This window comes from Pseudopipra pipra, chromosome 13 (genome assembly GCF_036250125.1).
Source record: "Pseudopipra pipra isolate bDixPip1 chromosome 13, bDixPip1.hap1, whole genome shotgun sequence".
Lineage (NCBI taxonomy): Eukaryota > Metazoa > Chordata > Aves > Passeriformes > Pipridae > Pseudopipra > Pseudopipra pipra.
Genome location: NC_087561.1, coordinates 2,797,469 through 2,814,120, shown reverse-complemented (window position 1 = coordinate 2,814,120; position 16,652 = coordinate 2,797,469). Strand labels below are relative to the sequence as shown.

General features: G+C 48.3%; 2 protein-coding genes across 9 annotated transcripts in view; one reads left to right on the top strand and one right to left on the bottom strand.

Moving 5' to 3' along the window:
- The window catches only part of ZMYM3 (zinc finger MYM-type containing 3), a 32,454-nt gene extending 31,995 nt beyond the window's left edge, over window positions 1-459 (bottom strand). For 2 of the 3 annotated variants that reach the window (XM_064669649.1, XM_064669654.1), the window contains exon 1: window positions 358-459. The gene's annotated coding sequence lies outside the window, so the exon portion shown is untranslated. Of the gene's footprint in view, window positions 1-301; window positions 327-357 lie in introns of those variants that run through there. The other variant, XM_064669652.1, reaches the window with a different exon arrangement.
- Window positions 317-15,368, top strand: NONO (non-POU domain containing octamer binding). Of its 6 annotated transcripts, none has more exons than XM_064669670.1 (11): window positions 317-434; window positions 1,766-1,889; window positions 4,458-4,678; window positions 5,675-5,976; window positions 8,052-8,147; window positions 9,083-9,279; window positions 10,031-10,115; window positions 11,275-11,377; window positions 12,718-12,760; window positions 13,080-13,189; window positions 14,326-15,368. In XM_064669670.1, the coding sequence occupies exons 2-11, from the start codon at window positions 1,775-1,777 to the stop codon at window positions 14,461-14,463; spliced, it is 1,410 nt and encodes a 469-aa protein (XP_064525740.1). In that variant the 5' UTR covers window positions 317-434; window positions 1,766-1,774; the 3' UTR covers window positions 14,464-15,368. The 6 variants fall into 6 exon arrangements, with proteins under 6 accessions (XP_064525740.1, XP_064525742.1, XP_064525741.1 ...); XM_064669672.1 differs by having other exon boundaries at window positions 318-434; window positions 1,766-1,934; XM_064669671.1 differs by lacking the exon at window positions 317-434 and adding an exon at window positions 1,428-1,599 and having other exon boundaries at window positions 4,485-4,678.
- The last annotated feature ends 1,284 nt before the right edge of the window (window positions 15,369-16,652 follow it).

Below are 16,652 nucleotides of genomic sequence, written 5' to 3'. Positions count from 1 at the left end.
GGCGCCACAGCCCGGACCGCGCGGGGAGGCTGGAAAACCTGGGACGGATCCACACGGCGGAGCGGGGCCGAGCGGGCGGGCAGCGCGGAGCCGGGCGCGGGCGGCGGCCGCGGCCCCGGCGGGGCAGGGCGGGGTGCGGGGGAGGTCGCACGGCGGGGGGCGTGGGGTGGAACGGGGCGCCCCTGTTCCCGCCGGTGCCCGCGCGGCCACCCGCAAAGCACGGAGCGGATCGCGCGGAGCGGGTTCGCCACCCCGCTCCCCGCCCCCCCCATTAACCCTCTCGCTGCCGCCTCGCTCGGACCTGGCCCCGGTGCTGTCCCGGGTGGCCCGGCCTGGCCGCACCGCCAAGGCCTCTACCTGTGCGAGGGGGACCCGCCCGGCCGAGCCCCGGAGCCGCCACCGCCTCCTCGAAGCTGGAGCGTCTCCCCGGGGCGGTGAGTGACAGCGCGGCCGGGCGGGGCTTCCGCGGGGGCCCGGGACGCGGCGCCGCCCCCGGGAGGGACCGCCCGGGCCGGCGCCCCCCGCCCTCGGCACCGCCCCCGCCCCCCGGGATCCCCCTCCCCGGTCCCCGGGACCCCCGCCCGCCCCCGGGGGCTCCCCTCCATCCCAGCGGGCCAGCATCTCCCCTTTGGCCGCCCCGCTCCCCGGAGGGCTCTGCCGCCCTTCCCGCCCCCGTTCCCAGCCCGCGGGCACACACGGGGGTGCCGGGGCTGAGCGTGGGCCGGGACCAGGGTGCACATCAGGACACCGGGCACTCGAGGCTCCGGGAGGGCTGCGAGCCGCGGGCAACGCGGCCGCGGCGGAGGGCAACGGGAGGGTTTACTGGGAGGCGATGAAATGAATCCCACCCGAGGCAGGACACGACCGCTCTCCCGGAGCCGCCGGGGCGGGACAGGGCAGGGCAGGGTAGGGCACGACAGGACCCTCCTGCCGAGCCGAGCCCGAGGGGGCGCCCGCGGCTGGAGCGGGCACGGGGCTGGCGGGCGCCGCGAGGAGACCGGAGCGATACCCGCCGGCTCCGCCGGGCCCCGGGGCGGTTTCTAATCGCCGGTGGTTTTTAATCGCCGTCCCCGGGGGTGCCCCGGTGCCGCTGCCGGGGGTGTTGGGGGGGGCCGCACGCGTTCCTCTCGGTGCCGCCGCTGGCCCTTTAAACGCGCGCGGCCCACGCACCGCGCCTGCGCGCCGCGCGCGGGGCGGCTCGCGCGGCCGCTCCCTTTGTCCCCCGCTCGCCTCTCACCCGAGCTTGGCTGCCCCGCCGCCCTGATTGGCGGCGCGCGCGCGCCCGCCCGGCCCGGCCAATCGCGGCCGCGCGCGGCCGCCCTGTCCCGCCCCAACCTTTGCCGCGCCAGTGAGTGACGGCGAGCGAAACCAATAAGCGGCGCGGCTTCCCACGCGCGGCGGCCAATGGGGGTGCGGGGGAGCGGGGCGCCGCGCTAGGGTGCGCGAGTTCCGGCCGCGCGCTCTCCGCTCAGGGCCGCCGCGGTCCCGGTGCCCGCGCCCCTCCTGCTGTCCGCGCCCGGCGCCGGAGCCCGTCCCGGCGTCCGCGTCCGCGTCCGCGTCCGCGTCCGTGTCCGTGTCCCCGGCCGGTGCCGCCGCAAGGTGAGGCCGCGCGGTCGGGGGTCGGCCCTCGGGGTGGCGGTTCAGCCCCGCTCCGCCGCGGCGGTGCCGGGGCCCGGCGCGGCCTGCAGGGCCCGCCCCGTCCCCGGCACGCGGGGCCGGCGGGACCCACCGGGCGCCGAGTCTGACTGTGCGTGTCGCCCTTTAGGTGGGGAAGATGCAGGGCAACAAGGGGTTCAACATGGAGAAGCAGAACCACGCGCCGCGCAAGCAGCACCAGCAGCACCCGCCGCCGTCCATCCCGGCCAACGGGCAGCAGGCCAACAGCCAGAGTGAGTCCCGGGCCCGCCGCGGGGGCCCGCCCGGCCCCGCCACGGGTACGCGCCGAGCGGCCGCTCCGCTGCGCCGGGGAAATCCTCGCGGCCCGCGCGGCGCAACAGGTCCCGGCAGGAACAAAAGGGACGCGGCTTTTCGCCTTAAAACAATAAAAACTCAGCTCCTCGGGCAGGCTGCGGCGCCGCCTGCGACAGCGGTGTTTTCCCTTGGTGGAAGCAGTGTCTTGAGTTGCTCCTGGGTTGTGTTTGTGAGGTTTTTAATTGGTTTTGCTCAGAACGCTCAAAGATACACGCGGCTCCCCTGTGTTTGACGGGGATTCGCTCGCTAAGTTTCTCGTGTTCCCAGCACTGGGATAGAGAGTTTTGGGACGTAGTAACTGTGATATAGAGGTTCCTTCTTTGTCTCAGAGTCTCGAGAAAAGCCCGCTTAGAATTTGGAAGTCACCGCGTTTTTTTTAACAGCGTTCCTGTTAAAAACCTTGCAGATACAACGCGGTCTGGTTTTCGTTGTCTGGTTCCTGTTTTGTTTTTTTTTTTTTTTCCTCGGCCATAACAGATGGCTTCTCAGTTCTGGTTTCCTTAAGAAACTAGAAACTTTGGAAACTAGGTTACTGGAGGAAATGACAGGATCACTAAAGAAATTAATTTGCTTTTTGCTAAGATTGTGTTGCAGGCATCCTTAAGACTAATTTATTTTTTTTTATATATGGGAGGAGCCAGGAGATACCCAGCTTTACTCGATATTTCCGTGTGCTAGGGCCAGTTGACATTGATGGAAGCCCTTGTTCTCCTCCAGCGGGTTTCCGGGTTTTCTCACACGGTCTGGGCTGTAGCTCTGCCCCTCAGGATGCGGCGGGAGGGGGAGTGCTTGTGAGCTGAGACAGGATGCTTGTGAACTGATCTGACTGGATAGTTTGGAACTACGGCAGCGAGGCATTGCCATTAGCATTTTCGGGAGAAAAAGTGCTTCACTTACATTAGGTGTGTTTTTTTTTTAAGTCTGGACACTCTGGCTGTTCAAAACAAAAACGTGTAGAAGTCACCTGTGCGTTTTTTTGTGATTCGTCTGAGTGGAGTTTTTGTGTCAAAATCCCCTGTATTTTCATTAGGGGGTCCTGTTGAACAGGCTCTTTGTTGGTTCCCAGATAATAATAGACAAGGGTGGCCACACAGTCTTTTCCAGTCAGGTTGAAATAATACAACACAGCTGTGTTGGGGAATTCCCATAGGGATCAGCTTGTAGTGAGTGACTGTATCTCCTTTGCGTGGATCTGCTTAAGGCAGAGCAGTGTAACTCCGTTCCAAGTCCCTCCTGTTGTATCCACAGGCCTTGCAATTGATCCCCAAATACTTGTGATAATGCTGTGAACAAGTTCACAAGGCAAAACATTTCACTTATGCACCTTTGCTGTGTGAAGTAGATAACTTATTCTCACTTCTCTAGGTATACTGTGGGTTTTTTGTGCCCACTCTTTTGAAAGGGTTGTCCTTGCAGTGTCTTGCATGCATTGTCTTTGCATGGACAGTCTTTCCTAGTTAGTGCCCTGTTTTTGTAGCCTGAATAAAGCCATTTGTGTTCATATTTTATTTCCTATGTGTGGCCATGAACTGTGCCCTCTGCAAGGCAAAGGAATTGCTTTCTGTGCCTTGCAGTCCTGTGTGGTGAAGTTCCATCTGCCTTTAGGAGAATGAGACACAGGGAGATAAAAGTGATGCTAAATGCACCCCTGTGTCTGGGACACAGCAGAGCTTTCAGGGTCATGCTGGGCTCTTGCTGAAGTTTAAAGATTGTATATGCATGCGGGGATTTGAGAATGTTCCTATTTGTATTGATTACTGTTGGATATCTCAGAAAACATTTTAAAGTTGGGCTCGATCTTAGAAGTCTTTTCCAACCTTAATAATAATTAATTTGTAATTTTTCTGAGGTCTCAACTGTATGGCTGGTTTTTGGGATGGTTTGGGTTTGGGTTGGGTTTTTTTTCCACTATTTTCACCATTCCAGCCTTCTCTTCAGCTTGGAACCTCATACTCTGGAACCCAAATCCCATCTCATAGAATGACAGCTACCTGAAATATTATCTGTTTAGACAAAATTTCCTCTAGTTTTCATATTTTTCTGGACATTTGGAGTAGTTTTGTTTTGGGGTATTTTTGAGTAAAAATCTGGCTGCTGGCCAAACTGTGGCTCTTTTGTAATTACTCAGGTTCTAATAGCAATCCAATTCTAATCACTGTGTTGTGACTACGCTTGATTTTGTTGTGTCCCAGTTACCTTGACCAGATCTCCAAAAGTTTGGGTGAAATATCTCATGCTATTTCAAGCTGCAGTGTTGGTGTTTTTTCCAGTTCTAGACTGTCATTCCCTGCTGTCAATGAGCACTGAGGTTCAAGGATGTGTTTTCTTTAAAGAAAACTGTGGGGCCCTTCTGAAATAAAACCGGTTGCTGTAGAGATGGCTGGAGAGGTTTAAGAGCGAAGTGGACGGGTGGTGTTACCTGTATTGTCCTGTGTCTCTGTGGTCACTGTGATGAAACCTAATAAAATTTATCCCCCCAACTGTAGAGCAGCTGTGTACCTTATTCCCCTCAGATGAAGGCCTGACTATTGACCTGAAGAATTTCCGGAAACCCGGGGAAAAGACCTTCACCCAAAGAAGCCGCCTATTTGTGGGGAATCTGCCCCCAGATATTACAGAGGAAGAGATGAGAAAGTTGTTTGAGAAGTATGGCAAGGCAGGGGAAGTCTTCATACACAAGGACAAAGGCTTTGGTTTTATCAGGCTGGTGAGTGACTTCTACCTTGGAGTTGTTGTTGTGGCAATGGCTCACACTGGAGCAGTGTGGTTAATTGAAAGTAGTAGATGTTCAGATATCTTGTTAATTAAGCCTGCTGTTGATCTTAGTAACCTGGAATATGAGATTAGTTTCTACAAGTGGTTTGCCCAGAGCTTGTTATTAGAAGAAATGTGAATTTTGGGCAGCTTGTGGCAGGACTTACGAGTTATTTGATACAGTTGTTCTGGAATCATGTGGTAGAAAGCAGAAAAAAACCCATATGAACATGATGCTGTCGTAGACAAAGTGAACTTCCATTTTCTGGAAGGGTGTGAATATGGACATAGTTTGTCATGCAGTATTCCTGGAGTGATTAATGCTCTTGAGGGAAGGGATCTCCGGACGATCACACTGAAGTGTGTCTAGGAGGGAGGTAGCTACCAGCATAGAGTAGTGGTTCTCAGTTTTCAGTGGCTCATGCACCACCTTCTTGAAAGCCCCAGGGTGGGTGGATGGAGCATGAGGGGCCCACGCCAAAGTCTGTGGCACTTTGCTGTAGTGCAGCTGCTTGGTAGTGACTTCAGTGAGTGGAAAGGTGTAAAACTGGCATAGGAGGGCTTCATGGATTGTCATACAGTCAGCACTTCCTTATCAGACTTTGCTGATAGTTGAATCTTGATTATTTTTTAAAATGTATTTGTTTAAAAAAAGCATGCTTTGTAGCCTCAGTATAATTATTTGTGATAGATAATGATAATTCAATTGTTTGCTTAGTTCATACTGGCTGTTGGACTAAAGGTATGTCTTTTATGTTTTTCCCCCCAAACTCAGCCACAGTCAGTGATGATAGCTCTGGTTTGTTGGGACACTTCTTATTGTGCTGTGGGAGGATCATTTGTTCCTCTCAGAAGTACTTGTTCCGCAGAAATCAGCTTGTGTTGTGACTGTGACCCACTGATTCTGTGCCACATTGAGAGTTTTAATGCTGACTGTTTTTATCCCCAGGAAACTCGCACTCTGGCAGAGATTGCCAAGGTGGAGCTAGACAACATGCCTCTCCGTGGGAAGCAGCTCAGAGTGCGCTTCGCGTGCCACAGTGCATCGCTGACAGTCAGGAACCTGCCCCAGTTTGTGTCCAATGAGCTCCTGGAGGAAGCCTTCTCAGTGTTTGGCCAGGTGGAAAGGGCTGTGGTTATTGTGGATGACAGAGGACGATCCTCTGGGAAAGGCATTGTGGAGTTCTCAGGGAAGCCTGCTGCTAGGAAAGCCCTGGATAGATGTAGTGATGGGTCTTTCCTGCTGACTACGTAAGTGTGGAGGGCGAGAGGGGCTCTACTGGCATGTGTGCACGTTGGGGGGCAGGGGATTGTGAGCAGTGTTTCCTTGCACCACAGTGGGACAGATGGGGCACGAGGTGATTGGCCTGGGGAGAACTTTATGTAGCTTTGTTCCAGTAAGAGACAGTCTGTGCTGAAACTCAGGTCTGAGAACTTTCTTCTGGGAAGCTGCTGGTGGGGTAAGTGCATAAAACTTCCCAATAAAGTCTTTCTCCATAAAACAACCTTCTTAGGGCAATTAAAGCAGCCTTTAAGAAGCAGGAGCTATTTCAGAGGCCATCCATGTCATTTGTTTGGAAACAAAGCTCAGGTGTGTTAATTGTACACTCTGGGTCACTCTGGGATGGGGCTCCACTTGGCAGCGTGCACTGCTGGGGTGGAATGCCACTGTGGGTATGGGATCTGTTGGAGAAACTGCTCAGATGGGACTATTTGAAGTTTTCATCATTTGTTTTGCCTGTGCTTGAAATGTAATAAGGCAGCAAAGCATGTTCTTGCATAGTTATGTGAACTTCCTCAAGTAAAAGACCAATTCTAGTTGCATTCCACAGAACACTCAGTTTACTGCTCTAACTGTTAAGAGGGAGCCATTTCTGATCTCTTGGAAATAAAAATTATTTTGTATGTATGCTCCTAGAATTTCTGACTAGAATACTTCCCAAAATGGGGCTATATTGCTAATTTTGAAAGTAATTTTATAAGTTTTCTGCTTCTCACCTCTTGGGCATCTGCAGTGGCACAGCTGTGCACAGGAACACTGAGTTTCAAAAAGCAGGTTTGGTTTATTTCTTTAATACCTGTTTTTCTCTCTGAGACTCTTTGAGGCTGACCAGCATAGTGTGTAGTGCTCTACAGGAGGATTATTGTTAGAGAGCTTTTGCTGATTCAGAAGTCTATATCCTGGAAGAACCATGAAAAGAGATTTTTAAAAGTGATCATGCAAAACTAATCACTACCAGAGTATAACTGAGGGTAACATTCAATCTTTTTATAGCTATCAGTGCATTAGGGTCTGATACGTAGGACCAAAAACCAGTCGGTTGTTTATTTCTAGTTATGGTTTGGTTTTGATTCAATTTGTTCTGGTTTATCCTAGTTCAAGGCAGTAACAGTAGATAAACTGTTGGAAATTGGTTCATGTTGGAAAATAAGACTGTTAATAATGGAATATGTCACATCAAAGTGAAAAGCTATATTATGGATCTTTAGCTGAAGAGAGGGATTTTAGCCTCCCATATCCTGCCTTCCTGCTGGAGCCTGGGAACCCCGTGCTACTTGGCATAGCAGGATCATCTCTCTCCATCTCCCCAGCTCTGGCATATGGGGCTGAGGAGCCAACGAGAAGCTGCTTTGTGCTGAGGATGAGCAGTGTTGGCCCTGTGGTGGGGAGCTAATTCAGAGCCTGGGGACACTTCCATGCAGAAGCCAGAAAGACAGAAGCACACGTGCAGTTCTCTTGCAAAGTGCACCAGTGGATTCCTTGGGGGTGGGAATTCAGGCAGGGCCCAGTGGACTCTCAGAGCACTGTTGCTTGGCAACTGCCTGGTGGTCTCACCAGGAGAATGTGACTGCATGGTACAGCCTGCAGTCTCCAGGGAGAGTGGTGTAGTTGCTCTTTGCTTTAGACAGCCATAAACAGGCACCGATGGACTTGTGTGGCCCGTGGTTGGCCACGTAGCAAGGGAGAAAAAGCAGACACTGGAGTCTACAGGACATCATGTTGAGTAGATCCTGCTGGAGGGTGTCAGGTTCTAGTTAGGCTGTTAATTTCAACCACTAACTGCAGGTATTCTTTCAGTACAATTTTGGTTTGGATTCAACAAGAATTTACCATTCAACAAGATTAAAGGTTCCATTCCTGTTCTAGAAAAAAAGAAAGGTGTTCAAAGTAATTTCTGATTTCACTTTGATTGAGATCCCCAACTGCCCTGGGTTTCTTTGAGCAGTAGTAAAAGCAGTACAGGTTCAGACACAGTACACATACTTTCCAAAACTGCAAGCTCGTTCTTGAATTTTCTTGAAAGCACCTCATCTTTTCTTTACAGATTCCCTCGGCCTGTCACTGTGGAGCCCATGGATCAGTATGATGATGAAGAGGGACTACCAGAGAAACTAGTCATCAAAAACCAGCAATATCACAAGTATGTGCCTGGCTTGCAACAGGAGATATGTCTACCTGTGGACTAGTGCCTCAGTCTGAGAAGGGTGGCTCATCAGTGCTCATGAGGTCCTCCTTTTTTCTGTAGATGTGGCTTTGGAAAGAGAATTGCATACACTGTTCTCTTGCCATGGTTGGCTGAAAGAAAGCACACACTGGTGTGTGAATCCACGCTGCTGGATAAGACTGGCAGCCTCCACATACTTTGCATAAGTCCTTTTCAGTTGTTGGAATAAAAAGTTAAGTCAATTTAAGATAACACAGATAACATGAGATTCCCTGGCAAGTATTACAAAAAAGCCTGTATAGGAAACAGATTTGAACCCACATTAGAAATTTAAGGATTTATGTGAATAACATTAGGAGATTGTAGAGCTATCCAGGTGTAAGACCACAGTCTTTGAAGACTTCCCAGTATAAGTAGGAGTCTTGTGATCTGAGCAGTTGGCATTAGAAAACCAGGTGATCTTATAAATTTTTCGTGTAAGGAAAATGAGTTTCAGGAACTGGGAGGCTGTATTAGGAATAGTCATGTGCTCCAGGTGCAGGGGCTGCAGATACTGCAGAAATAAACATGCACCTTTGGGCAGTGTTTGTTTCTAGAGTGGATGTGTCCATTAGATGTGCAGCAGGAGCAAAGGCTGTTGCTTTCAAGAGTATTTCTAAATCTCTTTACCCAGAATCTCTTTGTGTCTTATGAAAGCAGTGTCATTACTTGTTATGGAGGAGGACAGTTTCCATGCAGGAGGATTCTACCCAAGTTCCTCCTTTCAATGACTCCCAAGGAGCAGACAAGCTGGTGTCTCAGCCATAGCTAACTGTTAAAAGGAGCTGCTGTGGCATTTGATGCCCAAATGTGTTTTTCCTGGTTCCTCCTGGCTTTCCTGAAGCATTCACTAGCTCCTCATTGTTTGACAGGGAGCGTGAGCAGCCTCCTCGGTTTGCACAGCCTGGCAGCTTTGAATATGAATATGCCATGCGTTGGAAGGCTCTAATAGAAATGGAGAAGCAGCAGCAGGAACAAGTAGATCGCAACATCAAGGAAGCTCGGGAGAAGCTGGAAATGGAAATGGAAGCAGCTCGCCACGAGCACCAAGTCATGCTCATGCGGCAAGGTACCGGTCAGAGATGGACACAGGGGACAGGGCCCTGCACCATCCAGGGGTGGGTAGCTCAGCACACTGGCCAGAGCCCAGTGAAGGTGAGCTGTGAGGTAGCTGCTTGTCCTGTAGCCAAGCATAGTAGCAGCAAATTAATGGAATCATAGAATTGCTGAGATGGAAAAGATCATCAAGTCCAACTGTTAACCTCCTTTCATGTAGGGGTAGAGCAACAAGGTCTCCACAAGCCTTCTTTTCTTCAGGCTAAACACCCCCAGCTCCCTCAGCTGCTCCTTGTCTCACTCATGCCCCAGCTCTGTTGCCTTCTCTGGACATGCTCCAGCCCCTCAATGTCTTTCTTGCAGTGAGAACTGGACGCAGGATTTGAGATGTGGCCTCACCAGTGCCCAGTACAGGGGACAGTCACTGCCCTGGTCCTACTGGCACACTATTGCTGGTACAGGCCAGGGTGCCATTGGCCTTCTCACCCACCTGGGCACACACTGGCTCATATTCAGGGACTGTTGCCCAGGTCCTTTCCTGCTGGGCAGCTTTCCAGCCATTCTGCCCCCAGCCTGGAGCACTTCACAGAGTGGCTGTGACCTAAGTACAGGACCTGGCACTGAGCCTTGTTGAACCTAACTTGAGAGATGTCACTGTATTGACGGAAACTGTTACCATATTCCCTTGTGTGTTATGGTTCTAGTTCAGGCATTGATGAGGTGGCATGGGAGATGAGTTGATTTTGTTTTTTACTGTCACACAGATTTAATGAGACGCCAGGAAGAGCTGAGGAGAATGGAGGAATTGCATAACCAAGAAGTACAAAAACGTAAACAGTTGGAACTCAGGTAAGGGGGCAGGTTATGAAATGCTGTGAATCCATAGTGGAATGAAATGCCTCTTCAGTGCACCTAATTGTTCCCTGTGACAATTTAATTACTACCTAAAGTGTGGTTGTTACTTTAGGCCTTTTTGTTCATGGGGAGAGTGTACAGCTGGTTTGAGATGGAAGAGTTAGAAGTTTCTTGCATTGATTAGAACTGTAAAGAAGCAAATACTATGTCTAAGTAAAACTCCTTTACTGAAGCAGATAAAAAATTCAGAATCTGTGCAGTGATTTGGTGGCTTCTGTGCTGCAGGTTGGGAAATCCCATTCCAGCATCTGTATTTTCATTTGAGGATTAACTTAGTCTTGGAGATTTCTCTCTCCATTGCAGCACTTCCTTGTCTCAGGGTCATTTTGAGAAGCTCCAGGAAGATTACCAGGCTACTTGTGTAATAGAAGGGGTTTGAGAACTGTCTTGTATGATATTGCATGTAGTCAACATGCATTTGGGAGCTGCTGTGTGCACGGAACCATAGAATCATTTAGGTTGGAAAAGACTTCTAAGATCATTGAGTCCAATTAAATCTAACACTGCAAAGGCCACCACTAAACCATGTCCCGAAGTGCCACATCTACACATCTTTTAAATCCCTCCAGGGGTGGTGACTCCACCACTTTCTGGGCAGCCCGTTCCGATGTTTTGTAACCCTTTTGGTGAAGAAATCTTCCCTGATACCAGTCTAAATTTTCCCTGGTGCAAGTTGGGGCCGTTTCCTCTCACCCTGTCACTTGTTACTTGGGAGAAGAGACCAACCCTCACCTGGCTCCACCACCCTCCTTTCAGGGAATTGTGGAGAGTGAGAAGGTCCCCCCCTGAGCCTCCTTTTCTCCAGGCTGAACATCCTCAGATCCTTCAGCTGCTCCTCAGGAGACACACACTCACACACAGGTGTGCTCATGTTGTATTTTATAATGAGCTCCTTAAAGTGAAAGTGCTGAAAGTGTCTCCATGCACAAAAACATTAGTTTTCATCATGAGATATCTCATATTTTACAGCATCAGCAAAATAATGTTCTTAAAGTTCTGAGTTTCCAATCAAGATCCATGGGGCAGCACTGCAACACAGTGATGCAGGTGGTTGGTGTGTGTTGTGCTGAGCATCCTTGGACCTTTTTTCCAGGCAAGAGGAGGAACGCAGGCGCCGTGAGGAGGAAATGAGAAGGCAGCAAGAAGAGATGATGAGACGCCAGCAGGAAGGCTTTAAAGGGAACTTTGCTGACGCGGTAGGAGTGCTTCTACCTTTCCATTACATCTGTACACTGACACTAGATTTTTACCCTTTCTGTGAATTCTTAACTTGGTTGGAGGACTGCACATCTGTAGTGCATTCTACCCTAAATTATTGGCTCCCTCCAGTCTTAATGCAGTTTAGCCTGGAAAGTGTAAATACCCCAGTTCTGTCCCACCGCTGTTCATGTAGGACCCTCACTAGCTGTTGTGCTGCTGAGAAAAATACATGGTGACTCATTTTATTCTAACAGTAAACATGTACTGTCCTGAGGTACTGCAGCAGTATCCTGTTATGATTCTACACCTGGCTATATCCCTACCCTGCAGTCTCAGTCATGCTTAGGTGAAATGATCCCAACTTGAGGCACTGCTGCAGGCAGTTGCTTGTACTTGAAAGTCAATTGGTCCAGTATTTTCTTATAATGTAACGTGTAATAACCTGCCTTTTAATAACAGTATCTCCAGATCTGTGAAAAGAACTGTCTTGCAATTTGTTTCCGGTACCAGCCCCTATCTATTGTGGGAACAGCTGTAGTGCTGTCCAGGTGGTGTAACAGCACCAATGCAGTTGGAGGGCAAGTGTTTATGGATACTAGTGAAAAACTGTCCCCTAGGCAAAATAGCTAAATATGTGTCAAACTAAACAGTTCAAAACCACGTGACTGACCCAAACGTGGGAATATTATCCCTGTGTAGCAGAAGTCCTGATTCCTCCAAATAATGTCCTCGTATGATAAATATTGGCACTGAGACTACTGATAAAGTGAAGTCTGTCTTCAGTTACCACTGTGGAAAAAGTAGTATTCCTCACTTCGGTGAGAGGTGCTCCCAGTTTTGTGGTGAAAGATACCTGTGATACGTGTTCCTGACACACAGTTAATCAAAAAGAAATTGAACTCCCTAACTGGTGTTTTAATGCAAGTGACCCAGTACTGTGTCTTTATGTAAGCTTACATTCCTTTCAACAGGAAAAGCTTCTTAGCTACGCTGAGGGAGTAGCAAAACTAATTCTGTCTAATGTGTTACTGCTGCTCACAGATCTTTCCGTCCAGATGTCAAGATACCTTTGGTAAAATCTGCATGTGCAGCTTTACTGCTGGATGTTTTGCCATGATTGTTTAAAGCAGCCTTTCAGAATGAGATATTTTAAATAAGACCTGTTCATTCAGCAGTTATCGTGTGAAGGTAGCTCATATCTTCCTTTGAAATTTACCCTGGGAATGACTTTTCTATGCATTTTTCAGTAGTAAATCCCCAGAACCCATTGAATTTGTATAATTACATTTTTTTTAAAAACCTGATTATCAGCTGAAATGAGTGTCTGTCTTTCCAGAGGGAGCCACCAGACATGCGAATGGGACAGATGGGTATGGGAGGTAAGAGTATTCTTTGTTCTTGTCCATGTTCCTTTCCTCTATTACAAAATCTGTACTTTTTTTTTTTTAAGTGATCTCATTTTATTGGCTTCTTATTTAGAAACTCAGTCAAAGTAATCTCCCAGTCTAGTGACAGGAAGTGTTCATGTGACAGGAAACAGAACATACTGTTTGTCTTGATCTACTGGTGCAAAGCTGGTTGATAGACTGAGACTCTGTCCCTGCATGTAGCACTGCAGGGAGCTTACAGGGTGTTAAAGTGATGAGCAGACCCCAGTCACTGTGTCTGCCAGGACTATTCCTCAGTTTTCTTTTCCAGGTACCATTGGCATGAACAATAGAGGAGCCATGGGTGGTACCAATGTCCCAGCTCCTGCACCTCCTGCGACTGGTCCTGGAGCCATGATACCTGATGGAGCCATGGGAATGGTAATGTATCTCCATCTGCTTTTTGTGCACACCTTTTAAATGCAAACTGCGTTGTTTCCAATGTTAAGCATATTGCTGCCAAAGTTGAAGCTTCTTTATCTTGCTTAGCCCTTTGCTTAACTCCTGCTGAAATCTTCAGAAGTTAATCTTGCCTTGATATTTGTTGGTAATTTTCAGGAGATTGGGCCAAGTCTAATAACTACATATTTTACTTCCAGGATAGCTAGTGCTTAAAATGCTTGCTAGACCTTAGCAATAATTTATAGGTATTTTTCAAAACACATAATGGGAAGTACTTTGTTAAATTGAGAGTGTTTTAGATTCTTGTAAGCATAAAGCCAAGCTTTCAGAAGTGTTCTGTCCATCACCAGTTCTAAAACCAAAGTTATCTCCTGTGCTCATTGGCTAAAATGAGTTCAGCTAATTTGCTTAGGAGATAAAGAGCAAAGAATCAGCGGAGGTTATGCTTGTTTGCCTTCTTTAAATTTCTATATTTTGATTTGGTTTTAAACTTCACTGCAGAGCTTTACAATAGGCTGAGGCTTTTGTGGCCTCTGTCATACAGAGGATTGACCCTCCCACAGTGCCAGCACTTCCAGTCACCAGCAGAAACAGCAGCAGCAATAGTAAAGTTTGTCCTGAAAGTTCACCCTCTAGTAAACAGTTTTCCTGCAAACTTTCCTGCTCAGACTTCTTGCTGTGTCATGACTGCTGTGTCACAGATAATTTTTTGTCATAAAGAGCAGCTTTATTTGGCAATAAGCCTTTGTACTTAAGTAGTAGGGACAGCGAAATGGTTGAGGTTAAGGGAATGTGTACCACACAAGGAAATTAAGGGGGGAAGGTGAAGCCAGGAATGGAAAGGGAAGGTGAGTTCAGAAGGCTCACCTGCTCCACAGCAGGACACTGGTCTGTGAGGTGGTGCAGACCATCCCAGTGTGCCTGACTACAGGCTGTGTGGGAGAAGGGACTTTGTTCTGCAGTGGTCCTGTCAGTCCAGTTTGGGACTATGGGGATGCTTTTGGTGTGGTAAAGGTTTGTATGGTGGAATTTAAATCAACTCAAATGGCTTTTAACTGCCCTTTGTTGTTCCTTGTTTTCCTTCCTGCATCCTCTTCACTCGTCCTCCTCACAAGACTCCGCCACCACCTCCAGACCGCTTCGGCCAGGGCGGAGCCATGGAAGGCCTGGGAGCCATGGGAGGGAACCCCCCTGCCTTCAACAGAGGGAACCCAGGGGGGGATTTTGGCCCCAACAAGCGCCGCAGATACTAACAGGATTAAGCTATCCCCTGTACACACCCCAAAGAGAAAGACATCTTGGCAGGCCACACAGGGTTCAACCGGGGGGGACAGGAGGGGAACAGATTTTAAAAATAGCTAATTAGGGCCTGTTCTGGTAAAGCCACTCTAGGACAAGGGGAGTGCAGTCTGACTGGTAAAGGTTTTAGAAGATTTCATGTGGTGCATTCCTAATTTTAAAGTGAAAAAAGGATTCTGGGAGGCTGCCGTGGTTGTTCAGTAACGGTGAAATCTGGCAAGGACCCTAATGCCTTGACCATTCCGGGTTTCCTATTTGCAGCTGAAATCATGAGACTGAATTAGATAAAATTTCCGTATGTCTTGGCATTTTTTTAGAGTAGTGAACCTTGCTTAAGAGCACAGGGAAGTCTCTGGAGAACTAGGGCAGCATTTGGGTACTTTGCAGCTCCCATGATTTTGTAAATTTATATAGCTCCAAATGATCCGTCATGTAGTTAATTGGGGGAGACTTTATGTTTGGTTTTTTTCTTTTTTTTTTTTTTTCCTCCTAACTTGTTAGTTACTCTTTTTATCTGGACCATTTGTTTCTTTAAAGTAGTTGACAGTTGTGCAGCCTGAATGGCTGAGAGGTTCTTGTTGGGATGGATTTTTTTGATAATGTGTTGTATCTCTTTATTTTTACTGGTAGTCAAGTACAATCTATTGGATAAAGATACTGTATCTCATGCTGAAGATTTAACTGAAACAAATGTTTGTATAATCCTAACCTTGCCTGTCTTTTGTGTAGAAGTACTACAAGATTTTTCATTTAGTGTAAACTGTTTGAACACAAACTGTAATTGTCCCACTAAAAAAGTTCCAGTTTGTCTGAGGAATGTTACAGGAATGCATTATTAAAGTGGATTTTAAGCCTTTTTTATCTTGTGTGTTGCCTCTTCTGTTTTTTAATACAAATATGTATGTGTGGATTCAGATTATGGTGCAAAAGTTGTTCTTGCATAGCTCTGTAAAGAGGTGGTTTAACCCCTGACAGTTTTCTTAACAGTTTTCCTTGTCACAGAATGAGTTTTATTGATGTGTTGCAACGAGACCTTCAACAGTCTGGGGAAGGGAACCTGGGATGTGTCTGTGTTGTGGATGCAGAGCAGTGAGACACAAGACTTTTCCATGTGTCACTGGGAACTTGGAGCTCAGTTCCTGGTGCAGAGTTGTCTGTCCATCTCTGCCCTGTGCTGCAGTTGCCTCTGGAATGTTCCTGCAGAGCCCTGAGCTCCTGTGCTGGGGTAGGAACAGAGGGCTCACTCCTGACTGTTGATGGCTTTACCTTGTGCAATACACGAGGGAATCTGCAGGGACAGGAGCCTTCTGTGACTTGTGTTCTCATACTGAATCTCTAGAGTTGAGACTGCAGAGAGGGAAGCTTAGAAATAAATTTAGGTGGGAAAGGGAGGGAGAAAGAGTTACAGCCTAAAAGCATAAGGAGGTGCCTTGAAGAATTGTGAAATCACAGGAAGGATGAAAACATTTTGATATGCCAAATGTTATCTTAAATTAGGGTTTGGTCATGTAGGTACTCTTTAGTAGGGAAAGATGATATAATCACTCTGGAGCTTTGATTGATTTACCCCAGTCATTGGATGGCTTTTAATTAGCTTAGAATGGGATGATAAGCTGTACTGAAGAGAGGCTGCAGCTGATGCTCTTTGTTTCTTGTTTTGTTTTCCACATTTGGAAGCATCAGCACTACTTGCTGGCTTGCTGAGATGATAGGCATTTAATGGAGATTATCAGGTTGATTGTGAAGTATGAAGGGTTTGGTGGTTTTTCACCTGGATCATTTGCTAGGACAGCTCAATATTGCAAAATGTCAAATAAGGTGGTGAGAATGCTGATTAGATTTTCTGTTGCCCTGGGAGAGAATGGATCTGTTTGTCTGGAATGAAGCTGTCAGACGTTTATTAGTCCCATGGCTGCTGGGTAAGTACATTATTTAATTCCAAAGTGTGAAATACTAGGAGAAGAAACTGTGAAGTTGCACCCAGGTGTCTTCAGTGTCTCTCATTGTCCTGCCCATTGCTCAGCTGGCTGGTGAGTGAGCAGCCAAAGGAGAAATCACTGTCTTAGGGAAACAGCAGAGCTCAAACATTGAGCATCACTCTGCTGCTGTCTCAGTCCTGTTCAACTACCTGATAAGGGTGGGT

Bases quoted from the DNA above. Each gene is read 5' to 3' on its own strand.
- NONO (XM_064669672.1), top strand. From the start codon at position 1,775: ATGCAGGGCAACAAGGGGTTCAACATGGAGAAGCAGAACCACGCGCCG. The intron at 11,378-12,717 runs GTAGGAGTGCTT...CTGTCTTTCCAG, and splicing joins AAGGGAACTTTGCTGACGCG to AGGGAGCCACCAGACATGCG. The intron at 13,190-14,325 runs GTAATGTATCTC...CCTCCTCACAAG, and splicing joins CTGATGGAGCCATGGGAATG to ACTCCGCCACCACCTCCAGA.